Here is a 27457-nt window from a genome sequence, read left to right as displayed (position 1 = left end):
GATTTTGAATTGCTACTCACAATTGGATTGGATAAACTATTCTTTTATTGGATAGGTATAATAAAAGATTAATGACCTTTTACTTTGGAGAAGGAAATTCTTAATAAATTGAAAATACCAATTCCTGAAACTCAACCAATAGAGTTCCTTTCCAGTCTCTGTAATCTCACTCTCAAAAAGCTGCATAAGAGCTTTCTTTTATACAAAGCATTGTCTCTTACATGCAGTCCTCTTTTCAAAAGATTGTGCTCTCTTTCCTGATTTTACATTTGTTTTTGGCTCAGCCAATATAAAACTGTCATTTTTCCCCAGGTGAACCAGGCAAGAGCAACCAAAAGAATATATTTATCCCAGAAAGCAATACAGAGAGTAGTCTATTGTACATAAGCATTGGAATGCATACACCTTTACTCAACCAGCAGATGTTTTCCACAATGGATGCTTACATTTAACTAATTGAAATGTTTGCCAATTGATTAATTACTTTGATTGGTGTACTTCTGCTTCAAAGCAGGCAGAGGTTAATTACTCGGAGTAGTCCATAAGGAGAGTTTCCAGAACTCTGTGTAGACACAATTTAATTATGCAGTCTATGAGGCATGGTCAACAATTGCTGAAGAACTTCACAAATGATGGTCATGGTACATAAAAGAATAATGCCTGAATTTTGAGGTACAAACTGGATGTTGTTATAATGAATCGCTGTCCATGCTCTATAAAAATCTATACTCTGTGGTGTTAGAAAAGTAATTTCTGAGGAGCACTGTAATAAATGGCCTGATAGCAATTTAGTAAATACTTTCATAGCCCGTAATCTGCAGGAAAGCAAATAGCAGTTTACTGACCTTTCCATTATATTTTTTCACCCACAGATACAGTTGAAAGAATTTTATTTATCTCTGAGGAATATAATACAGAACTTACAGCCTTTTTATTTTCTTTCTGCTGTATCTGGTCTCAACCTCAAATAATGGTTAGGTACATATGTCTTTCTAAAATATGAATGGACAATAGAGATTTTTTAAAATGAATACTTTTCTATTGCCCTTTGTCAGCTTCAGCCTCCAGATGCTGTTTATAAGAAATCAACTCCAGAATTATGTTCTCCATGAATAAAAGAGTAAGTCCTGCTGAGAAATAGGCGGCTTTTGGAGTTAGAAGCAGGGCGGGTTTCAAAACCCGTTGCTACTGGTTTGCTCATGGGCGCTCACGCACTCATGCGCTTGCCGCTTCTGCGCATGCCAGGTGGTTCATCCAGGTGGCTGGGCGGAGCCTCCCGCCGATGCCGCTAGTGGTTTGCCTGATCCAGTGTGAACCAATAGCAACCCACCACTGGTTAGAAGGATATGACCTGAAATTTGGGTGGCATAGATAATTGTGGTATGATAAAGGTTAATGTGAATTATAAAAATCATTATGTTAGATGTATCATATTGAGAATATGTAATAAATAACAACCTAGGTTGTGCCTGAAAACAACTTTTTTGGATCTCAGCACAAGAAGCAGTTTGGATGAGAAAAACCTAAAATAACCAAGAACATTTTTATCTGGGCACATTTTTGTCTCTGCTTGGGTTCTTTTCTTCCAGATATTCAAGATGAATACAGCAGGTAGTTTGTCAAATGTTTTGCTATATTTACAGTTCATCTAAGAACAGTATATTACAATATCACAAATATTATTAAAAGTGTGAAATTTGTTTTATTAATTGATAACAATTTTATTGATGTTTATTGACTATTTTGTTCATTTTAATAATCCTCTTATCAAGCTTGTGATATTTTAATTAAGAGATAACACAAATAGTGTGATAATGGTGATCATGATAATGAGATGAAATGATGATGACAACAACAGTACTTGGGTCAGAGTCAGATAATTAAGGTGCTAATTTCTTTTTAAAGAAAAAAAAAACCCACAACACATATAATGTATGTCACTTTGCAGCCACCTTTTTATGGAAAAACATCATTATCTGGGATAACAAGTTTATCTAGTTGTTCTTTGAAAACATTTCACTTCTCATCCAGGAAGCTTCTTCAGCTCTGGATCATGACCTGGATGACTGAGAATATCCCTAGACAGGTTTATCTAGTCCATTGACTTGTTTCCTTAGTGACTTCTTCGGTATCTATGGCACATCACCCAGGACATGAATGTAGTAACATTTCCCAAGTGTTCCCAAAAAATTGATAGTGAGGAAAGGGATACCTTTGTATATGGAGGTAAAATATATTAGTCATGACTGTTAGTCAGTATATTTTGAAGATATTTCTTATGTTTCCTGAATGTTGATCCTAAATTATAACATCCTCTAAGGGTCTGAAACCTGGCTATTCTTTAGCAGTATTCAGACTATTTTCTTTGATTCTGCACATCATTTATGCACATTGTTTTTATCAGAAGAAGATGGACTAGACCTAAAGCAAAGGGGACCAAAACCACATTTTACAATCCGATTCTTCTTTAACAGCTGCAGCATAGAGATTTGAGCAAAATCCTATTATCATGTGGAAAAAATAAAAGATAAATATGTTAATTAGCTCAAAGAATTTCTTAGTTGGTTAGAGAAAACATATCCATTGATCAGCAGTAAATAATATAGCAACCTCAGCTGTAATGCCCTATTTTGGAGAGTCTTTTGGGAAATTCTTTTTTTGAAAAGTTTTTTATTTTTTATTTTTCTGAATATAAATATTCCATCTTTCCTTAAATAGTGTGTCATCTGGGGTCAAATATCTCTTTGCAACAAACTTCAACATTTACAACATCATTCACATTAACATTAATTATCTGATCTTAAAACTATAGTATGTTAAACAGTTAAACATTAGAAGCCTATTCATTTTTCTGTTAATATGTCTTCTAGTGTAAATACAATAATAATAACATTACACATAATTATCCTCGTTTTCATAATACTAACAATTATCACCTTATTTATACATCTATCTTAACATATTTTCTATTCTTCTTTAATCTTCTCTTTTTAGTTCCAGTTTTCCTTTTTAATACTAATACATAATACTAATACATAATACTAACAATTATCATTATTTATTACCTCTATCTTAACATATTTTCTATTCTTCTCCTTTTATTTCCAGTTTCCCTTTTTACTCTCTAACCATATCATATAATATTCAGTTTATTCTTTCTCTGAAGTTTTTTATTTTTTATTTTTCTGAATATAAACATTCCATCTTTCCTTAAACAGTGTGTCATCTGGGGTCAAATATCTCTGTGCAACAACCTTCAACATGTACAACATCATTCACATTAACATTAATTATCTGATCTTAAAACTATAGTATGTTAAACAGTTAAACATTAGAAGGCTATTCATTTTTCTGTTAACATGTGTTCCAGTGTAAATACAATAATAATAACATTACACATAATTATCCTCATTTTCATAATACTAACAATTATCACCTTATTTATACATTTATCTTAACATATTTTCTATTCTTCTTTAATCTCTTTTTATTTCCAGTTTTCCTTTTTACTCTCTAACCATATCATATAATATTCAGTTTATTCTTTCTACCTAATTGCTAGTGTTAATCTGTTCATTTCTCCATATTCTAATATTTTCCTAACCACTTTCTCATCAATAGGAATCTCTTCTCTTTTACAAAGTTGTGCAAATACAATTCTAGCTGAAGTTAAAACATGGATAAATAAATAAGTATTCTCTTTATTATAACTTTCGGATAAAATCCCCAGCAAAAATATTTCTGGCTTTAGCTCAATGTGTTGTTTTATCATCTTTCCCAACCATGTCTTTATTTTTGTCCAATATTTTTTGGCTTCTACACATGTCCACCACATATGATAGTAAGATCCAGATATCTGGTGGCACTTCCAACATTTAGCTGACTTATCTTTAAACATCTTTGCCAACCTCGCCAGTGCAAGGTGCCATCTATAAAACATCTTATACAAGTTCTCTTTATATGCAGTCAACATCGTTAATTTATAATTCCTATCCCACAGTTTCTGCCACTTATCTAATTGTATTGTGTAACCAAAATTTTTTGCCCATGCTATCATTGTCTCCTTTACTTGTTCCTCTTCCAACTTTATACTCAGTAAGTAGCTATAAAATTTCTTTAGTAATCTTTCTTCTGTTCCTGTTAGTATTTTATCTAATTCTGTTAATTCTTTATAGAAACCATGTAATTTGGCACCTTTCTCGTATCTAGAATGTATCTGCACTTGTGAATACCACGTTATATCGATCCCTTGCTCACTCATTTCTTTAGTCTTCAGTTCCCCCTTTTCATTCAAAATATCTTTATATCTAACAATATTTCCCACATTAATAACATTTGGGTGAATCAATGCTTCCATTGTTGAAAGCCAAACTGGTATCCTCAAATAATGCTGTTCTTTAATTTTCTCCCATATTAATATTAATGCATTCCTTATGTAATGTCTTTGAAAGTATCCATGTATCTTATTTTTCCCCATACCACAAAAAAGCATGACAACCCAATTGTAAATCATGCCCTTCCAATGTCAATAATCTTGTATTCCTCAATACAATCCATTCTTTCATCCACATTAATACAGCAGCCTGGTAATACAATTCCCAAATTCTAATGAAAGTCATTATCTATGTACAAAGTTCTGAGTGAGGCCTATATCTGATGGTGGTCTAATTACAGATATTAAACTTGGTGGAGCAGCACTGATAATCGACATGTTTAGATCCTTTAGAATAGGGTTTTCCAACCATGGCAACTTTAAGACTTGGGCACTTCAACTCTCAGAATTCCCCAGCCAAGCTGGGAGTTGAAGTTCCCAAGTCTTAAAGTTGCCAAGGTTGGAGAACCCTACTTTAGAATCCTTGAGATCCTATATGATAAATTGGTAAAATGATAAAACTCACTGGAGTTTTGAATTTCTAGTAGCTAAGTCCAGCTTGGCTGCCATCAGCAGAACAATCTTTTAAAAGTACTTCTCAGTTCTGGACTTCGAAATGCATAAATCATGGGATCAATGACAGAATTGAACATGATTAATATACCATTGACATGGAAGATGGACAAATAGCAAATGCAGTAAGGGTTTTCGGGGCAAAACCGTACCAGAAGCATGTGAAGAACAAAGGGAGCCCAGCAGCAGAGAAAAACACCAAGTAACACTGTTAACGTAATGGTTCCTTTCATGTTAGCTCTCTGTTGGACAGAAGTTGCAGGCATCAAGGCAATCTTTATGGCATGGGAACGGGCAAGCAGAAACATATGGATGTAAAGGCAGAGGATAAAAATGAGCATGAAAGTAAACAGAGCCGAGAAAGATACAATAGTGGGGGTCTCGTGGGAGAAAATCACCACTACTATGCCGCTCCCTGCACAGAAAGCCCAAATCACCAACAAAATCAGTAAAGCCCGCTTTTGAGTCATGATGTTATGATAACGCAGCGCATAGAATATAGTTATATATCGGTCAGCGGCAATGGCTGAAAGGCTGAAAATCGATCCCAGTAGAGATAAAATAAACATGAAATCTATAATATCATCCAGAATTGTTTCCATCTTTCCATGACATGGAAGGGGTCTCATTTTGCAAAATATGATATAGAAGATATTTTCCAGCGTCTTGGACAAGCTTCCTAACATGTCTGAAACAGCTAAGCTGCAAATGAAAATGTACATGGGGGAATGCAGATTCTTATTCCTCCCTACTGCAATGAGCACCAGCAGGTTCTCCAGGATTCCTACTGTAGCAATGGTGAAGAAGATTTCCTCTGGCACAACAATTGTCATACAGTTGGAGACGTTGAGTGATTGTTCACTGTGGTTTTCAAATACGTGAATGCTTCTCTGCTCCAGAAGTCTTATTATTTCAGAATCTGTGTCGGCCTTCATCTCCTTCACCTTTTTGATTTGAGGATGGGGGAGAGGATAAGGGTGGGTAGAGAGAAATGCAGGATTGTTACTTTGACCTGATTATGAAACTGCAACTATATCAAGTTGAACATCTGATTATGATATCTATGGAGATTCTCAGTCATCCAGATCATAGTTGTCCCAAAGGTGCTTTTTCAAGAGTCAACTTGTTTTTCTTTGAAGTCCACATTTTGGACAGAGAGGACTGCTGGTTTGAAAGAGGGGTCAAAGGGGCTATCTATGTCAAAATCAAACAGCCTTCTCTCAACAGAGGGGAGGGATATGACATCATCTATCTCCAGCCTACAACACAGTCTTTTCAACAATTCCAAGAAGGCTCCACACCATTTGCACTACTCAGGTGACCCCGATGACACAGATAAACCTCCAGGTGGCCTCAACAACTCTCTAAAAGAATGCAAATGACCAGCTGTTTGCAAGGAGTATAAATCCTTCCATTCCCCTCCATCCAGTCACAGCTGAAGAAGCTTCTTGGATGAGAAATGAAATGTCTTCAAAGAAAAACAAGAAATTCCAGTTGCCTCTTGAAAAACCACCTTTATGACATCTGATTATGATGAAACTGCTTCAGCTAGATTGATCAGTCATAGTTCTTTTCATATATCATTCTTGAATAGAAAATTGCAAGACAAGCGTGCTTTATGGACTGTCTGCACCAGTTTCATCCCCAAAAGTGACATGAGATGCACATACATAATTGCAATAGCTTGCCCACTTGACCCACTTTCCTATATAAACAAAAGGATTGAATATTTTATCTGAATTCCAAATTCCTTGGATTCTTTTATGAGCCTTCAGACAAATGCTCACATGAACTCCTTTCAGATCTTCCTGTGCTATCTATAGTAGTGGCCAAAATTGTGGAAATCTTTTGGGAAAAGTGTATTTTTGAGGTTTGATGGCTAATAACACCACTTTTTTTTTTGGAGTTTCAAGATAATCATATTCCACTATTGGAATGGCCTGGGAATAGCCCAGAACTTAACCCAATTGAAAATCTATGGAGCCAACTAAAGAAACTTGTTAGTCAGAAGCGACCCAGCAATAAAACTCAGTTAATAGAAGCAATCATTCAATCTTGGTTTCACATTATAACAGCTGCAGAACTAAAAGACTTGGTTCACTCCATGCTAAAGGTTACCCAACTAAGTATTAACTGACATGGTGATAATTTTTGTATATCTCGTGTTTCACTTTTCTTCTTTATATCTGTAACTGCTATTCTAATAGCAAATCCTTCATAAAAGTTATTGCATTACATTCTTGATTAAATTATTTTTCCATTGATATATAGTTTTATGGTACTACTACTAAAAAAAGTGGTGTTATTAGCTAGTTTTAGAAAATACACTTTTCCCAAAAGGTTTCCACAATTTTGGCCACTACTGTAGAAAGATCAGAGTAGAAAGTAGACTTTCTAGTTATAGTTGTCCCACTTTACTCAGATTCAATCAGAGTCATTCAGCTAAGTATATTTATGATGAAATGGCAAGGGAATAGTGCCTAAGTTAGAGTCTAACATAATTTTTCTGTGCAAAACCGTCATGTGTATTATTATTTATTTAATTTATTATTATTTATTTAATTGCCGTCGGCCAAACAATGTCGGCTGGCGGTCCCCACGGGGAGAGCCTTCTCTGTGGGGGCACCTAATATCTGGAACGAGCTCCCCGCGGAGATACGGAGGATCCCGGATCTACACACCTTCCGCCGCGCTCTCGAGACCTTTTTATTTCACCAGGCTGGTCTGGCCTAACCTCTCCCATTCTCTTTTTAATGTAAATTTTAATGTAAATTTTAATTTGTTCTTAACCTGGGGTTTAAAATTTATCTTGGTCTAAATTGATTTAATTCAATTTTACTTCCGCTCTTAAATTTTTGTATTTTATGTGTTTTATCTTGTGCCTGTTCACCGCCCTGAGTCCTTCGGGAGTAGGGCGGTATATAAATCAAATCAAATGAAAATGAAAATGAAATAAAAGACACAGGCAGTTGTCCATATTGTAACACCATAGCTAAGTGGTGCACAAAACAATAAAAACAACAGAAGCCTCCAAATCATAAAGGAAAACATTTATGCTATTAGAATCCTAGATGGGAGGGGAAGGAGGAATTGCAATGAAGAATAATAAAAATATATTTTCTTGTTCCTTCTCTCTCCGGAGGTCTATAGTAATAAAGCCCAACAAGCTATGGCAAGCCCCACACCACAACAATATCACTGCACAAATCCCACCCCCCACTTTACTTCTTTGCATGGTAATACTCCCACCATGCGGAGCTTGGGTTTTGTTGTACTGCACCTGCTCAGATATGGGGAAAGCGCATCATATTAATTGCTTGTTGACAAAAAACAGGCCTGACACTCTCTTCCCTGCCTTCCTATCACATGGCTTTTCCCATGAACAGGTCAAGGACCTCTTAATAATGGTGCCAGTTGGACAACAAGCTACTTTGGAAGCCAGCTTGACTTAGGTATAATAAAGCTGTTTTCAGTAAACAAACAGTAAACAATAAAACTTAATCCTAGTAGAAGAACATGATCTAATGGCCCACCCATTCTGATCCATCCGAGATGTGGTTGCTTAATAACATCACAGCCTCCAGGTAACTGAGGAATTTGCCAGAGATGGAACAGTAGAGTAGAAGGGAGCAAAGAAAAGTGGAACATTTTCCCCATCTGGCATTTCTAAACAATGTATGGGAATGAATTGTGACAGGAAAATATTTTTTCTCCTGTGGGTTGGGAAAAGGAGAGAAGCAGGGATTAGAATCCTGACTATCTTCTGCCTTTTCTGATCTGCCCGGGTTTTGCTTCTCCATTCATATTTGTCAACTTCAAAATAGAAAAGTCTCCAAAAAGAATGCCATTGTAAGAATTAAGGGAGGAATCTGGGAAGCATGGGGCTATAAGATCAAGAAACCATAACACTACAAAAAGGGGAAACTCTTTCAGAAATATTTTTGGTTGATCTTGAAAGACAATATTTATCTGTCTGAAAAAGAAAATGGAAAAGGCCTTTTCTTTGAGGCCAGGTCAGTTGGTGACTCAGAAAACCTTTTTGATGAAAAACCAGCAGACTTCAGGCCAAACAATTCAACAACTACTTGTTGGAATAAAGCTGGATGAAGCTGCAGTTCAGCTGGATTTAAAGAGGGCTACTCTATCAGGCAAGAGGTTAATTACTTTTCTCCCTCCCCCCCTTGCATAGGGATTCTTTTCCATAAATGCAATAGATATTTTTGTGCTCAATTCATATTAATGAGAAAAGAAAACATGAATTACAGAAAACAAATAGGTATTAAAAAGCAGACGATGGTAATTGTATGGCTGACAACTAGAAATATACACATTTCTTTATCATTCTAAATATTTTCATATCTCTAAGGAATGATTCCACTGGAAGCATTTAAAATAATGCCATACTATGTAAGAATCCTCAGAAAGGGATTGTCATTACAATAAAGGACAATTTGCAACTTAACTTATTAGTGTCCCTCATGAACAATGAGTTCATTATACCATGAACTATAGCAATATAGCATTGAAGCAGTTCATTTATGCCTCAAAATGGAGGCAGATAGAAATGAATATGGCATTCACACATCTTCTTTAGCAACTGTTTATATGAAGCCTATAGATGTTGCCCTTTTGAGTTCTCTGTAGTCTCCCTTGTGTGAATAATACACGTAAAGCAACCTGGGCTTCCTCTGATGTGTGAGTACAGGAAGTGGGAGATGTGAGAGTTGTAAAGTTAAGAACATCTTGGAAGTGCCAAGTTAGTGAGAGGTGGAGAACGCAATATATATAAAGATGGTTTTGAGCCTGAGCCTTAATCAAGATGAAACAAGATGGACATAATATACACTTTTAAGTCAATAAATACAGGGGTGATATCCAGCAGGTTCTGACAGGTTCTGGCATATGGCTCTGTTTGCTCCTTTGCCTGCAACACATTTGTCCAGTAACCTAGCATCTAGTTTCTCCAATGATTTTCCAGAGAAAGTTGGACCTGCTTAATATTTCTTCAGCAAGTACTAGGAAATAGGAAGCCAGAAAAGTAGATTGGGGTGTCAGAACAGCTTTCTGGAAGAAGAAAGCAATAGCATAATATTTCCATTTGGCTACCAGGAGAACTTAATGGACCTGTGTATAGAGTCCCTAGGAATTCAGCTGTCCTTAAGGGAATCCTTGTCCTTATCTTGTAAACTATCCACGTATTTGCTTGCCATTTTTTTTTTTTACTGACAGGATTTTATGCATGTATTCATGAACCATGTTTATACCTCATAATTCTTATGGCTGGCTTGATTTTATGTATGCAGTATAAGTCAAATTTTCTGAAATTTAGTGTCCTGTCCAAATGATCAACATGCTCTTTCTCCAATAAGATGATTTAAGATTAAAGTAAAATCTTATGAAATGAAGACTGCTTAGAAAGAATGGTAGCCATGACAACTAGCATATGCCTCTGTTTGCTCCTTTGCCTTCAACACATTTGTCCAGTCACCTAGCATCTAGTTTCTCCAATGATTTTCCAGTCCTCCCATCAGAGAAGCTCTCAAACACTTGATTCTCACTCTGCTATAAATCTTATATTGGTAACTCACCTCCATTTTTCAGAAAGGAAGAGTACACTTTGAGTGGTGAGAAGTGCTAATTTTTTAGTGCTAATTTTTAAAACAATTAATCAAATATACTCAATCCTTATGATAAACTTATTAACTTGTAAATAGATTCCAGGAATTTTCAGTTAAATTTGTCCAACTAGGTTTTAGTGAAGTTGGAACAAACTTATTAAGTGGAAGAAAGGGAAGAGAATCAAAAGTATTCCCTTCTTCCTTCTTCCTGAAGGTAACACACCTTTAGGAGACAATCCAAGAGTTTTTAAATCCAGAGAATCCTCTCTCTGAACACTGGGCTAAAAGTACTTTTTATTCTTTGGAGCTCTATGTTTACAACTTCCTTAACAATTTGCTTCTTTTAGTTTATCTGGCCTACATGGCCAGAATTCCTAATGTTACTATCCTGTTTCCCCCAAAATAAGACCTATCCCGAAAATAAGCCTAGCATGTTTTTTTATGTGTGTGCCTAATATAAGGCTTACCCCCAAAATAAGCCCTACTTAAGAGCCCACAAAGCCCCCTGCCTGCCCATTCCATTTGATTGCTCATGGTGCTGTGGCCATGAGGCGAGGAAGGATGGTGGTGGAACTGCTCCATCTGCCCTGCACCAGATTAGCTCAGGGCTCCTGCAGCCAGGCCATCCATGCTCCAACACCAGCACCAGCAACCCACATGGCCTCCAGCTCACTTCTTCTGCTTGCTCGTGGCTGCAATGGAGCAGGAGGCCGAGCAGCATGCTGGAGCCATGGCCACGAGTCATGGCAGATGTTGGGACATCGATGGCGTGGCTGCAGGATCCCTGAGGTAAACTGGTGCAAGGTGCGTGGGACAGTACCACCTCCCCTGCCTAGCTGCAGCGCTGGCACGCCATGCTGCCTCATGACCTGCCATGAGCAGGCAGAAGTGGGCCTCCTGTACATGGGGAAAAAAAAATAAGACACCCCCGAAAAATAAGCCCCAGTGCTTATTTTGGGGCGCAAAAGAAAATAAGACTCGGTCTTATTTTCTGGGAAACACAGTAGTGATATCATATAACTTACATATTATGACTACATTATACATTCCCACATAGGTATGACTAATGTATTAAAAAAATATTCGCTTCCTGAGGAGATCCATTCTAGCGATTTACAGAGTCACCTTGCCATTGATGTGGTGATATACGTTTATGTGGATAGACTTGATGTGAACAGAGGATGAGGTTATAAATTAATTAGTTTAGTGTGCATAATGCACTCCCTATACTTTTCCCCCAGGCAATACAGAACAGCAGTAGACTCACCTAGAATTGCAAGGATGAAATTTGTGTATGCAGCCTTTTTTCCCTCTAGCAACTAAGAATTGCAAAAAGCTCAATTTCCCATATGTCTGTGTCCTTCCAAGGACACTGAATGAATATCATTTTTATTTGTTTTCAGAGCATCACTGGAAATTCTTGCCCTACATGACATTGGAATAATCATCAGCATTGCAGTTTTGTTCCTTTATCCATTTCTTCTAAACATTTGCAAATTACATTATTTTTTCCATTAGATTTCTGTAAAATTTTCATAGTTGCAGATATTGTTATTGAAGAAACAGATTCAAGATTATAATTAAATTACAAGTTGGATTGTGTAAGCTTATTTTGATTGCTCTTTTAAAGTTGCTCAATGAAGGTCTTAATTTTTTGAAGATGTTAGTTCAACTTCCTTTGACCAGGATCCTAGGTTTGATTGCAGAAAAAATATGTGTCTATAAAATTTTAATTTTATTTTTCCTCAGTGATGGCAAATTTAAACTTTTAGTGCATCAGATGTGAGTCATACATCATATAGCTTTAGTCTATAACTAGTGGTCAAATATAAAATTTGTTACTACCGGTTCTGTGGGCGTGGCTTGGTGGTGGTGGTGGGGTAATGTGATTGGGTGTGTGTGTGTTAGGATATGGTTAACAAGTTTTCCAGGCAATATATGTGTTCTATAACTTTAAATGTATTCTGTAACTCTAAGATGTAATGCTGAGTAATTGTACTGCTGAGTCATTGTAATGACTAATGACTGCTAACTAACTGCTGACTGCAATTATCATAAATGTACTGTTGAGTCATTGCACTGCTGACTTCACTTATCTTAAGTGGATAATTACTAGTGTAAACTGTATATAAGAAGGAAGCCGAGCTATAGTCATTGTTGGACCTGCTCTCATCATTGCTTGACTTATTGCTTGACTTGTTGATTGGAACTGTTACTGTCATGTGTGAAGACGTGGATGGATATGCTACCATCGTGATTTGTTACCAGCATTGAATTGCTGTTTATTACTGACTGCTGTTTGTCTGGTAAGAAGATATCTGTAACTTCAGACTGATTTGAATGGCTAAAGACTATGCAATTGTTTTTCACTACAAAGTAAATGCTTTGTTAAACCAGTTTGTATGTATTATATTCATTGCTCTCAGTACCGTTTCTCTGTGCACTTACTTTGCTGGTTGGTAACACAACAATATCCTTAACATTGGTTATGGGCCCAGAGCCAACCAGAACTAACTAGGATTGTTCAGAGTAAAACTGAGAGTTAATGTGAATACTACAGAAAACTGTGTTTGTGAAATATAATCCAAGTGAAGATGGCACAAGAACAGTTATCGAATATCTCCATGATAAACCGGCTGGATGGAACAAACTATGTATCCTGGTCTACAAAATGTAATCTACTTCTGTGTAGAGAAGGCTGGCGTAACCGGTAGGTTATTGGAAGAATCCAGAAGAAGACAAGAAAGGGATCAGTTGAGAGTAAACCAACCAAAAGAAGACAAAATGTATTCAACTGCCTATGTTGTAAAACGATGTTTTGCTTGTGGGGCTAAAGGGCATATAGCTAAATATTGTAAGAATAAGAAAATGTCTGTTAGGGATAATAATAGACCCAAGAAGGGTTGTAATTTAGCTATATCCAGTTCAACAACTAATGTTAATCAGGATTGGTGGGTTGTTGATAGTGGTGCTTCTCAATCTATTACTAAGAATAGAAACAACTTTGTGAAAATGAATAAGAGTAATCAACATGCTAGATTAGCAAACGGTTGGAAAGTTAAGGTACTGGGGAGGGTGTTGCACGTTGGTCATTTAGTAATGAACCATTGCCTATGTTATATATTCCTGGATTAAAGTATAATTTGCTATCTGTTAAATCATTATTGCAAGTTGGGTTTAAGGTAACGTTTAAAAATGATAAATGTATAATTGAAAAAGATGGAAAGGTTGTTACTGCAATATTAGAAAATGATTTATTTATTTTAAGAGAGAACCCAGCATTAGTGGCAAATCCTAAATCGATGTACAGGAATGATAAACCACATGATGGTATAGAAATCTAATAAAATGAAAATGAAATGAATGTATTCATCTGTTACATCAGAGACTAGGGCATATAAATTTCAGATCGTTAAAGAAAACAGTTCAGCTACCTGAAAATATAAAACTACAATCATGTAGTAAGTATTTGAATTGTAATGCCTGTAATCAGCAAAAGAGTAAGGTAACACCAGCAAATCGTAATAATGATTTTAAAACTAAAAAGCCATTAGAAGTAGTGTTTGTAGATTTGATTGGACCCAAGAAACCCAGTATTGGAGGTGCCTGCTATATTCTAAGCATAGTAGACCATTATTCGAGGTACGGATTCTGTTATCTTATGAAAACGAAATGTGAAACATTCCAGCATATAAATAACTGGCTGAGATTTGTTGAAAGGAAACAGAAGTATAAAGTAATGTGCTTAGTAACAGATAACGGTACAGAATTCACTAACCAAAGGTTAGAGAAGTTTTTGCAAGAGGCAGGTATACAGCATAAACGGTCTGCTCTGTATAGACCACAACTCAACGCTTATGTAGAGAAAAGGGGTCAAACATTACACGCCATGACTAGAACAATGTTGGCAGATTCTGGTTTGCCTGAAACATTATGGGGTGAGGCTGTTATGTGTGCTAACCATGTATTAAACAATGTGGTACATTCATCTACTGGTGAAATACCATTCACATTATGGCATGGGAGGAAACCAAATCTTAGTTACCTACACACATTTGGAGCCCCAGCTTGGGTGCATATTCCATCAAATGTGAGAAGGAAGGAACAACAAAGTGTCAGAAAAATGTTTTTCATTGGCTCAAACCATAGGCCTTTTAGATTTTGGGCACAGGGAACTACTAGTGTTTACTGTAGTGCTAATGCAAAATTTCTAGAGCACGAAGGATGGGAGAAACTTGAGCGTGCAGATTATAGACAGATGATAATACTGTTAGCATCAGATGAGTAACAATACCCCTGATGAGGATATAGGTAATGTAGATTCTTCTATTAAGGTTGAAGAAGAGGAGGTAGTTTTAGGGGAGGATAAAATTGAATCATCTGCAATGAGTCCTGTATTGCCTAGGAGATCCAGTAGGGAAAGACATCCACCTGATAGATATAAAGCAACTTTAGTTTGTCAGGTTAACATAGAACCTTCAAGTTATGAGGATATCAGGATGTATCCTGAAAAAGAACAGAATGCATGGAAGGAGGCAATGAGTAGAGAAATCAACTCATTAACTAAATTGGGTGTTTATGAGGATGTTAAATTGCCACCTGGAGAAAAATTGATTGGTTGTTGATGGGTTTATAAAGTAAAGAAAAGTATAGATGGGACAGTAATCCATAAAGCTCGCCTTGTAGTTCAAGGTTTCGCTCAAATGGAGAAAGATTTCGATGAGGTGTTTGCTCCAAGTTTAAGAGCTAGCACGTTAAGAACTATGCTAGTGTGGGCGGCAAAGAATAAGTATATTATTAATCATATAGATGTGGAGACAGCATACTTGCATGATCCATTAAGACATACTATTTATATGAGGAAGCCGTTAGGAGTTAAAACAAATGATCAAACTGATTGTTGGAAATTAAATAAAAGCCTATATGGTTTAAAACAATCAGGGTTTGAATGGAACCAGTGTATAGTTAAAGAGCTGAATAATATTGGTTTTAAGGAAGGTGTAGCAGACAAATGTCTCTTTAAAAGAGAGAATAATGGAATAGTATCATTTTTGCTATTGTTCACGGACGATATAGCAATTGTAACTAAAACTGACAAGGAAGCAATGGATATTGTTAGACAGTTACAAGAGAAATTCAAAATTAGAAATTTAGGACATATTAGACATTATTTAGGTCTTGATATTGTTCAAACAGCTAGAGGGTATAAACTGTCACAGGCTAGCAAAATAAGCCAGATGTTGAAACGTTACAGCATGGAGCTATGTAAGCCAGCTAAAACACCAATGGCACAGGATTTTCAACATGAAGAAATCCAAAGTTCTTGATTTAGTAAGGAGATCTATCAATCGCTGATAGGGAGTCTCTCGTATCTTAGCAATTGGTTGAGACCTGATATTTCGTATAGCGTAAACCAATTAGCAAGGTATAATGCAGAGCAAACAGATAGGCATTGGCAGGCCGCCAATAGTGGATATTGAGATATTTAAAGATGACAATGCATTATGCATTATATTTAGAACCTAAACATGATCTTACATTGAGCGCATATGCTGATGCTAGTTTCGCTACTGATTTGACCACCAGAAAGTCTACATCAGGTATTGCGATAATGTTAGGTAATTGTTTAATAGGATGGAAGTCAATAAGGCAGAAACATGTTAGTTTATCCACTATGGAAGCAGAATTTTCATGTTTGTCACTAGTATGTACTGATTTGATTTACTATAAACAGTTAATGATTGATGTAGGATTAAAAGTAGATTATCCTATTGTAATTTATGAGGATAACCAAGCTGCTATAAAAATGGCAACAAATTTAGCAGTTAAGACAAGATCAAAATATACTGATATTTGTTATTTGAATGTTCGTCAGAGTATTCAAAGTGATATGGTTAAATTGGAATATTGTATTCTGAAAACAATATTGCTGATAATTTCACCAAAGCGCAGGGTGCAATTAAACATAAAATGTGTTGCGAAAGCTATGGCTTGAGAATTTGAACAGGGATATATTAGCCTGTCCAAAGGGGAGAATGTTAGGATATGGTGTAAATCTAACAAGTTGTCCAGGCAATATATGTGTTCTATAACTTTAAATGTATTCTGTAACTCTAAGATGTAATGCTGAGTAATTGTACTGCTGAGTCATTGTAATGACTAATGACTACTGACTAACTGCTGACTGCAATTATCATAATTGTACTGTTGAGTCATTGCACTGCTGACTTCACTTATCTTAAGTGGATAATTACTAGTGTAAACTGTATATAAGAAGGAAGCCGAGTTATAGTCATTGTTGGACCTGCTCTCATCATTGCTTGACTTGTTGATTGGAACTGTTACTGTCGTGTGTGAAGACGTGGATGGATATGCTACCATCGTGATTTGTTACCAGCATTGAATTGCTGTTTATTACCGACTGCTGTTTGTCTGGTAAGAAGATATCTGTAACTTCAGACTGATTTGAATGGCTAAAGACTTGGATTGACTAAAAGACTATGCAATTGTTTTTCACTACAAAGTAAAAGCTTTGTTAAACCAGTTTGTATGTATTATATTCATTGTTCTCAGTACCGTTTCTCTGTGCACTTACTCTGCTGGTTGGTAACACAACAATATCCTTTACAGTGTGGTCAACTTTTTTTTTTTACTTTTAAAAGCATTTTTTCTACTCTTTGGCTGAAGAGGTTGTAGAAAAAATGCTTTCAAAAGGCTCTGATGATCCCAGCTGAGCCGCGCGATATCAGAGACCTTTTAAAAAAACTTTTAAAAGCATTTTTTCGGCCGAAGAAAAATGCTTTTAAAAATTAAAAAAAAGCCTCTGATGATCGCGTGGCTCAGCTGGGCATGGGGGGGCCCAGGGATTTTTGCTACCAGTTCTCCAAGTTCACCCGCCACCATTGCTATTGGATAGGCTGATCTGATCCAAACCGGGAGCATTTCACCCGTCTATAACCTAAATATGAAGAATGTATGTATGTAACAAGGCTGTACTTGTATTTTAGTCTTACAAAAATAATCACACCTTCATTGACGTGAGCATGAAAACAAGTAACATCTGAAATATATATATGATTCTTCTAGTATTTTTATGGTCACTTTGGTATTATTTCATGAGTACTAGGACTGAGGAGTTGCTTTTTGTTCAAAAGGTGAAGTGAGGTAAATATGTGCAAAGTGCATTTATATCCCTATTGAAAACTTTTATTGAAATGGAAAACTAATAAGAGAAAGTGTTGGTAATTTACCTTCACATAATTAAACTTTCTGAGCTTTTATTTAATTTAAAAATGACTTGTACTGCCTTGGTAGTAATAGTTTTTCAATCTAAAGACTGAATCATAATCATTTATCCACCTTATTTCAGAGGGACTATTAACTAAAATAGGGACAAGATGAGCTTTTGCTATACACATTACATATGCTATCAGTCTGTTGTATGCTGAATTCTGTATAGGGCTTTATGGATTAAAATGCATTATGTTCAGTAATGAGTCCTGTTCCTGGATTAGGAACATGCTGTTAAAATGGACAGTAACAAAGAGCTGAAAATATTGAGAGAGCTCTAGCAAACAGTTTGAATTCTATGCAAGATCTTGGATAAAGAACAGCTTCAGAGGTGGGTTTCAGCAGGTTCTGACCAATTCAGAAGCGGAAATTTTGAGTATTTCGGAGAACCAGTAAATACCATCTCTGACTGGTCCCGCCCCCATCTATTCTCTGCCTCCTGAGTCTCAGCTAATCGGGAGGAAATGGGGATTTTGCAGTAACCTTCCCCTGGAGTGGGGACGGGATGGAGATTTTACAGTATCCTTCCCCTGCCACGCCTACCAAGCCATGCCCACCAAGCCATGCCACGGCCACTAAACCACGCCCACAGAACTGGTAGTAAAAAATTTTGAATCCCACCACTGAACAGCTTGTAAGTCCAGGATGACTTACACTTTAGTTTGTTACTCCAAAGAAACAGAAAAGACATAATTCTTTAAGTATAGAGCTTAAAGAATATATTCAGGGCTTGTGAGTACATAAGATACTATGATATTCCAGGGTTTCAGGGGCACAGCCTGAGTTTCCATAGTTGTTTGGCATTTGAAGGTCCTGCAATATATGCTTATCAACCCACCAGACTCCGTTTTACTGGACTGTTAAAGTCCTCTGTTGCAGGGCTATACAGTATTGTTTTCTCAGTACTGAATTTGAAGGGCATTGCCCCATTGCTGAGTTGAATTATTATCTGCTTATCCTTGATCTGGGAGAAAAAAAAATCACCAAGACTGTTACTATTTTCTGTTGCTGATTTCTATCTTGCCTTTGCTGCCAGTCATCTGACTACTCTCCAACCCAGCAGAAATAATAATTTACAAAGGCTGACCTTAGAGCAGGGCTGTCAAATTCCCGGCCTGGCACGTGCTGGCCATGCCCACGTCTAGTTTAGCAAAGGGGAAAAAAGTCCCGATACGTCATGTGACATGCCACGACAATGTGAGTTTGACACCCCTGTCTTAAACGTTCTTGAAATGAAAGGGAAAATTCTAGTACTAGTAACTGGGGATATCAGTAGGAAAAAGATACTAGCAGAGCATTTTTGTACTGCGGTTAGAGGTTGGGGGTGGGAGGCACCGTGTTGCGGTGGTTCTCTTCCTTTCTCTCCGACCTGTCGCAGTCTGTGTTGGCAGGGGGGCAGAGGTCGACCCCGAGGCGCCTCATGTGTGGGGTGCCACAAGGGTCGGTCCTCTCGCCCCTTCTGTTCAACATTTATGTAAAGCCGCTGGGTGAGATCATCCATGGTTTTGGGGTGAAGTACCATCAGTACGCTGACGATACTCAGCTGTACATCTCCACCCTGGACTACCTCAACGATGCCCTTGAAGTGATGTCCCGGTGCCTGGAGGCCGTGCGGATCTGGATGGGAAGGAACAGGCTCAGGCTCAACCCATCCAAGACTGAGTGGCTGTGGTTTCCGACATCCTGATATAGTCAGTTGACGCCATTACTGACTATTGGGGGCGAATCGCTGGCCCCCACGGAGAGGGCTTGCAACTTGGGCGTCCTCCTGGATTCACGGCTGTCTTTAGAAGAGCACTTGACGGCCGTGACCGGGAGAATTTTTCATCAGGTTCGCCTGATTCGCCAGTTGCGTCCCTTTCTGGATCGGGACTCCTTAAACACGGTCACTCATGCCCTCGTCACTTCCCGCCTGGACTACTGCAATGCTCTCTACATGGGGGTCCCCTTGAGGAGCACCTGGAGGCTCCAACTGGTCCAGAATGCGGCCGCGCGGGTGATTATGGGAGCGTCATGGCGCTCCCATGTAACACCTCTCCTGCGCGAGCTGCACTGGCTCCCGCTGGTCTTCTGGGTGCACTTCAAGGTTTTGGTTACCACCTTTAGAGCGCTCCATGGCTTAGGGCCTGGTTATTTACGGGACCACCTGCTGCTGCAAACGGCCTCCCACCGGTCAGTACGCTCTCACAGAGAGGGACTCCTCCGGGTGCCATCGGCCAAACAATGTCGGCTGGCGGCCCCCAGGGGGAGAGCCTTCTCTGTGGGGCACCTACTATCTGGAACGAGCTCCCCCCTGGAGATACGGAGGATCCCGGATCTACGCACCTTCCACCACGCTCTTAAGACCTTTTTATTTCACCAGGCTGGTCTGGCCTAACCTTTCCCATTCTTTTTTAATGTAAATTTTAATGTAAATTTTAATTTGTTCTTAACCTGGGATTTTAAAGTTGTCTTGGGCTAAATTGATTTAATTCGATTTTACTTCTGCTCTTAATTTTTGTATTTTATGTGTTTTATTCTGTGCCTGTTCACTGCCCTGAGTCCTTCGGGAGTAGGGCGGTATACAAATTAAATAAAATGAAATGAAAATGAAATGTAAATGGTGGTGCAATTTGCCAGGTCTCCGAACTGCTCAAAATTTCCACTACCGGTTCTCCGGTCTGAACCGGCTGAATATCACCTCTAATTCATTGCTCCAAAATCCCTTGATCCTGAATCTGGAACACAGGTTCTAACTCTAGTTATTAATAAACAGATTGCTACTCTGCTGTCATTTAAACTTAGAAATATTTAAATTCTTAGCTGTAGTTCTGGCTTTATCTTGTTTAATCTTATTTCTAATATGCTTGCTTTTTCAAAAAATATTTCATTTTACTGTTTTACTATTCTTCTGTTATTTTATGATATGTAATAGGTGATAAGCAGTAGTTACAACAACAAACTTACTGATTTACCTAACTTTAATGGGTATAGAATTTTAGAAATAGGACAGCTATTTTGATCACTCTTTATTATGACTTTATTATGTTTTTCATCTTCATTGCAAAGACAGCCACATCCTTCCCCTGTGGTCATCTTTTACCTGAGAGCAGCACTAAGTAAACTACAGGCATTTGTGTTCACATAGCCACAAAACTTTTCAATTAAACAAATTCACCAAACACTTTCATATTCTTAACTGGAACCATGTGTTCTCACTACTCACAGAATTTGTTTGAAGAATCATCTGCAACTCAATGATGATTGTTCTCTGTTGGGCATTCTACAGTCCTCTTGGAATATACCTTATTAATGGCATAACAAACATTATTCTTGTTGCTGATTAACTTCAAACTAACCAGTTACAGCAATTCCTTAATTTAGTTCACTTCTGACACCTGCTAAGAAAGAAATAGAAAAAGAACATATTTATGATCATTGATTATATATTCCATGTCATATACAATTTACATATATCTCAAGAATATTGCTTCCTTTTTCAAAATTATTCTACAATTATAAAAAACGTACTGATGAATATAAATTTTTTTTATATCTTGATATAAAAAGATAAAAGATATAAATAAGAGTAAAAATAGAAAAGTAATTTCTTAAAACTACCACCTCCTGTGATGTAAGCATAATACCATATACCTTTCTAATTATGACATATTCATGCAAACACTATACAAATGCATATTTCCTAAAAATGTGTTATTATTTGTTTATCTGACTCCAGGAACAGGGGGACTACAATAGTTATTGATCATTAAATCCTTCATAACTCCTTTTAATAATATAATTTGATAGCAGAAGAGCATATTAACATTTCCCACTAAGGATGTTGAATCAGATGAACCAAATTTAAATATTTACTCAATACATTGAGTAAATAAACAATATAGTTTATATACATTGAATTAAAAATAGAGTAGATTACATTCAATCTATATCAGATGTTTTTCTGAATATAATTATTTCACATTTCATGAAAGTAGATCTATAAGGAAGAAAAGTTGGTGACTTAAGAGTTTTTTCACTGACTGTAGCAGAATTAATTCTGTGAGCTCAAACTTTCCTGAAGTTTAACAAGTGCAGTTCAGCACCCAAATTTTGCTGAAATTGACAAAACGTATGGGTTAGAAGTCACTAGAAAAAATGAAAGCTATGATCACTGAATAGATTTCCTGTTGTTAGGAATTTTTTTGTGTGGTATCCTGGATCCTTAACCAGATCTATCAAATCCCTATGTAAAAAAGGATCACTTGCACTTATAGGGTTTCACAAAATAGGCCCATAACAAACTTTGTTGACGTTTTGAATTGTCAGCTATTTCTAGCTCTAATCTCTTCATCAAAGAATGTTTCTGTCTGATATTTATCTGTAGAACCTATGAACTTAAGATCTGCTTTGACATTTTCATTTAACTATGGTGCAAGAGAGAAGAAAAACAGCTTCAGTGTGGTTGGTACAAAGAGTCCCTTGAGCTCACCAAAGAGATAAATCAGAAATCCTTCAGTTGCCAGTTTTATTTGCAGAATATTTGCTCTATTCCGTTATAAATAGTCTTTAACTAATGAAGTACAGAAGCTGACAGAAATCAGCTCTATTTCAAGCCTTAAGTGCAAAGAATATTGCCAGGGAATTGTCTGCAAGGGTTAAAAATTATTTCTTGACTTCTTAGAGAATTAAGCAGCTGCTGGTCATATCTGTAATAATGTAACACAGGAAACAGCGATAATGGAAATATTAAAACCATTTTAAACTTCTTTCTATAGAGAATGTCAGAGAGATAAGAATTTAGCATTATCCTACCATCATGAAATGTTTCCTGAAGTTACTTTTATATTCTATGACAAAAATAGTTTATGTTTGAACTGAGGTCTCCTACATTTCTTTATAATGTATGTTTTATTCAAATTTGGCATTACTAGATATCTGAGTACAAATATAGTGAATATAAGAATACAAATATTACATTCACATGCACAGAATTATTTAAGGTGCATTATAGAAAGGATAATTAACATAAATACAGAATTTAATATTTTGGAAATGGGTTCACACAAATAGTAATGTATATATTCCTTCCTTTAAATCAGGGTCTCCAACCTTTAAGACTTGTGGAAGAACCCATTCCCCAGTGGGATTTTACACATAAAATTACTATTTGCAAGGATGGTCAGATGTAAATCTTCGCCTACGGTCTGACCTAAGCTTAGTACACAAAATTGTCTGCTACAACGTCCTACCTGTCAATGACTACTTCAGCTTCAACCACAATAATACATGGGCAAACAATAGAGACTAACTCATAATAAGTGGCTCCAAACTCGATTGCAGAAAATACAACTTCAGCAACAGAGTGACCAATGCCTGGAATGCACTACCTGACTCTGTTGTTACATCCTCAAACCCCCACAACTTTAACTTTAAACTGACTACCGTGGATCTTACCCCATTCCTAAGAGGTCTATAAGGGTGCGTGCATAAGCGCACCAGCGTGCCTACCCTCCCTGTCCTACTATCCCCATTTATTCGTACTCATTTCTTATGTTTATACTTATACCTGTTTCTACTTACATATTTATATGTTATGTGTATATTTGTATATTTGACAAATAAATAAATAAAATAAATAAAAATAGGCTTTAGTCTATATAGGTCTCATTTCTACCTGTGTGATGTTGCAATAGAGCAACACAGATATCTTAGAGTGAATGAATAAGTGAAGAAGTAATCCAACATATTGTACATACAAATGTCCAGCTGCAAACTTAGTACACAATGCATGAGATGTGAAAAGCATTTGATTCATTGACTGGTTCTAGAAACAGAGTCACAAAAGACAGGACTGATATACACCTTCAGGAGAAAATGTTACCTGGAGTTTCCCTAGCCATACAGTATATCAAGTAATTTCTTACAAGGCTGGAAAAATTATTAAATCCCAAAGGAAGATTTCATTGTTGTGAGTGATTTAAACATCTTGCTGTGTCAAACCAGAAGTGAAAGTACTATGTTTGCTACTGAATAGACTTTCCCATTTCTAGCCATTATTATTTAATGTCACACAATAATTACTACTTATTTCCAATCTCTTCCTTCAGTCTTTCAAACTAATGCGATCAGACAATTTCTAAGATAGGAAGGTTTGAAATTGAGATGAGGAACTCTCTTTCGTTTCCCAGTTGAAGATTTTTGCTTCAAAGACTTTTTCGCAGGGATGTAGAAATTACATGTAACCACTCTTGGAATCTTAAAGTGGGTTAGACAAAAGTTGAGTTCTTTTATTTTGCGTGTTTGGAGATTTTAGTGGAAAACAGATTCATTAAGCAACTGTTTCTCACATCTCTAAAGTAAAAAACATCTTTTCCTTTGAAAGTCTATTTGACTTTCAAGAAAAAGTTAAAAGAAATAGATACACCTGCATTCCTAGGTCAGCTGGAGAGCTACCACAGCTCTCTTGCACCCAAACAAAAATAATACATTAATTCCATGGAAAGGAATTGCTATACCAATTAGAGCCAGACCCTGCAAAAGGTCATACAAGCAGCCTTTTGCTCCAATTTCACATTCAGAAAGATAATTGACCAGCTAGAAATATTGAAAAAAAAAAGGGAACAAATGATAGCTGTAACTATAGGCATATAAAGAAAATAGAAATGAAGGTACCTAACAAACAAAAGAGTTCAGAGAAAGAAATTCGAAACACATTTCTAGTTATATACATATATATACATACCTACATGCCATGCCAGGCCACAGATGTTCTATATTAAGCCTTCTTTGGAAAGAAGTCTTTCCCCCAACTTTTCCTTTTGTGGCTTATTTCTTCTTTGTTTCCCATACAAAAGAAATAACAGATCAAGTTAGTATGATGGCAAACCCTGGGAGAGAGTCTGCTTTTAAAGCAATGAATAAAGCCATTGCTGAAGAAGCAGACAAAAATACACCAGAGAGGAGGGGGAAAAAACACACCCAGCACTGATGTTATTGCAACCTTGAGGGACATCACTTTGAAATGAATCTGTTTTGTGTCAGAGGGAATAATAAAAAAGCTATGGAAATTTTTCTCTCTCTCAACGTTGTGATAAATAATAGGAGAAAATCCATTCAATTTTTGTATATATCTGGAATTAGAAAAATAGAAAAGGTGAGAACCTATCATTATACGACAGTCTTCAAAACAGACAAAAGTTAGACAAGTGAAATAAAAAAAAAATAACAACTTAGCAGCAATTTCTTGTAAAGAAGCAATTTCAGCATTTGGATTAAAGTATTTTGTTTCTAAATCTTTTATAGTTTTTATAAAGGTATGGACAAACTGGGATTGTTGGGCTGCCCCTCTGCCCCACAGTAGCATCCCTTCCCAAGTTGCTGGATAATGCCACATGATTTGCAATTATCATATTCAGCGGCATTAATTTCCCTTCTCCAGGGTTTGTCCAAGATCATCAGGGGCCCAACTCATGTTGGAAGACATATATTATATTTAGATTTTGTCTTGGAGTACTATGGAATACACTTTGGAATACTATGGAATTGATTGGTAGTATTAATTTCCATAGGAAGATGAACTTAATTATTCTGCTCCTATCTACTAAGTAGATAGGAGCAGGAGCAGGACTTAGTAGATCCTTTTGGTTTCCATATGGCATGTAGGGATTTTCCTGAGGCCGATCTTTCTAAGGTTGTAGTCATGTCTTATAACAGGGGTGTCAAACTCAATTTCATTGAGGGCTGCATCAGGGTTGTGTTTGATGTCAGGGGGCTGGGGTGGGCATGGCCAGGGTGGGCGTTATTATAAACTCGGTGAAGGTTATCATGAATGAGAGACGGCTTGTAACACAATCCGTTTATTGACAACAAAGGCAACTGCTGAATCAATATTAGAAAGAATTAGAAAGAATTGACAGCTCTTATATACTGAGCTGTCAAAAACAACAACTAATAGCGAAGCCTTAATTTTCCTGCCTGAAGGGAATTGAAATCAACCAATCAGATCGCATCGGGTCAGCATGCTCTATGTTCCTTCGGCAGCTCCGCAGACACAACAGGCATGGCCAGCTCAACCTCATTAGTGTCGGTGCCTGTGGTGGCCCGAACACTCTGCCATTGAAAACGGGCTCTCGAGCTCCATTTTTGGCTGCGACAGCCTCCTGCAACCCTCTGCCAGTGAAAACAGAGCTCGGGCAGCCCTCCTGAGCTCCGTTTTCACTGGCAGAGGGTTGCAGGAGGCTGTTGCAGCTGAAAATGGAGCTCAGGAGCCCATTTTTGCTTGCAGAGGCACCATGGGCTAGTCCTTCACTGTTTCCAGGTTGGCCGCATGGGCTGGATCTAAGCACCCCATAGCTGGATCAGGCCTGCAGGCCTTGAGTTTGACACCCCTGTCTTAGAATACAGAGGCAGCAGTGGCCTTGGACAAGATTGTAACTAAGTGGCCTGTCCCTATTAATCAATCCACAGAGCGTTTTGGTTCCAGGAGATGAAGCAACAGAAAAGACTCTCATCTCCTTCGGGTAAAAGAGAAGGAATGAGTTCAGCTGAATACCGGGAAGAACTCAGATTCCCATCTATACTATGATGATAAGATCTCCTTGAATCATTGTTAGCAAAAGTATTTGATATGTCGGTAAGGGAAAAAGCATTTTCTCTATTGCTCTCCCCTTGTGAAATATCACCCAACAATTAGGATGGGAACCAATACTACAATTTTTTATTTTTCATTTGTCCAATACACATAACATAATCTATTAACTCTTAATTTTGAGAATTTGGTGAGAAAGAGAGAGAGAGAGTGAGGGAAAATACATTGTCTGATATAACTATACCATTCCTTAGAAATTCTGCGGGCGAGAAAAGGCAATCATATAATATATTTGAAGGAAAATGGCCTGGTGTTGGGAGAGTTGATGAAGACATGCAGAGAAATGAAATAGATTTAATTATGAATGAAAAGGTTAAAATATACACCAGAAGCTATGAATTAGTATCAATTGCTTTGTTGTGTGAATGAAAGTAGGACAGTTAGTGATATTTTTATGTTGTGCTCCAGTATTTGATAATAATGAAAGAACTAAATATGAATTTTGGAAAAAAAATGTGCAACATTCTGCATAACTGTTATCCAGGAAAAAAATATATGGGTAGGTAATGTCAATGGACTAATGGGAAGAAAATAAGAGAGTATAGCCAATTTGACTGGTCCATTTGGAAATCCAAGAATAAATGAGAATGGTAAGTGATCGGTGAGGAATAGTTAAGGAAAATATCCATTTCAAATACCTGCTTTAAACCTAAAGGAAAAGGGAAACAACTGTCCAGTTGTGTCTTACTCTAGAGGGCAGAGTTCATCTCCATTTCTTACCAGAGCCAGCATTGTATGAAGATATTTCTGTGGTCATGTGGCCAGCATGACTATATGCAGAGGGGCATGGAACGCTGTTATTTTCCCACTGAAATGGTACCTATTTATCTATTTGCCTTTGCATGCTTTTGGTCTGCTAGATGGGCAGGAGCTCGGTCAAGGACAGGAGTTCACCCCATCACGCAGTGCTTGACTCTCGAAACCAGGCTGTCAGCTGGAAAAGCTGAAAAGCTCAGCTTCTTTAACCACTGAGCC

General features: G+C 37.1%; 1 protein-coding gene across 1 annotated transcript; it reads right to left on the bottom strand.

Annotated features, from left to right (window-relative positions):
• Positions 1 to 1931: 1931 nt before the first annotated feature.
• Positions 1932 to 24805, bottom strand: MC2R (melanocortin 2 receptor). The gene is made up of 3 exons (XM_034429390.3): positions 24578 to 24805; positions 21059 to 21233; positions 1932 to 5889 (listed from the first exon to the last, which is right to left on the bottom strand). The coding sequence occupies exons 2-3, from the start codon at positions 21077 to 21079 to the stop codon at positions 4942 to 4944; spliced, it is 969 nt and encodes a 322-aa protein (XP_034285281.1). The 5' UTR covers positions 21080 to 21233; positions 24578 to 24805; the 3' UTR covers positions 1932 to 4941.
• Between the last annotated feature and the right edge of the window lie 2652 nt (positions 24806 to 27457).

Source organism: Pantherophis guttatus, chromosome 3, assembly GCF_059756535.1.
Source record: "Pantherophis guttatus breed Tessera chromosome 3, ASM5975653v1, whole genome shotgun sequence".
NCBI lineage: Eukaryota > Metazoa > Chordata > Lepidosauria > Squamata > Colubridae > Pantherophis > Pantherophis guttatus.
Note: the sequence above shows the minus strand (reverse complement) of the source record. Positions and strands in the feature narration are given on the sequence as shown.

Coding starts and splice junctions, on each gene's coding strand:
- MC2R (XM_034429390.3), bottom strand. CDS start 21,079: ATGATTCTTCAAACAAATTCT. Junction 5,890..21,058: donor TGATTCTTCAAACAAATTCT/GTGAGTAGTGAG, acceptor CAAATCAAAAAG/GTGAAGGAGATGAAGGCCGA.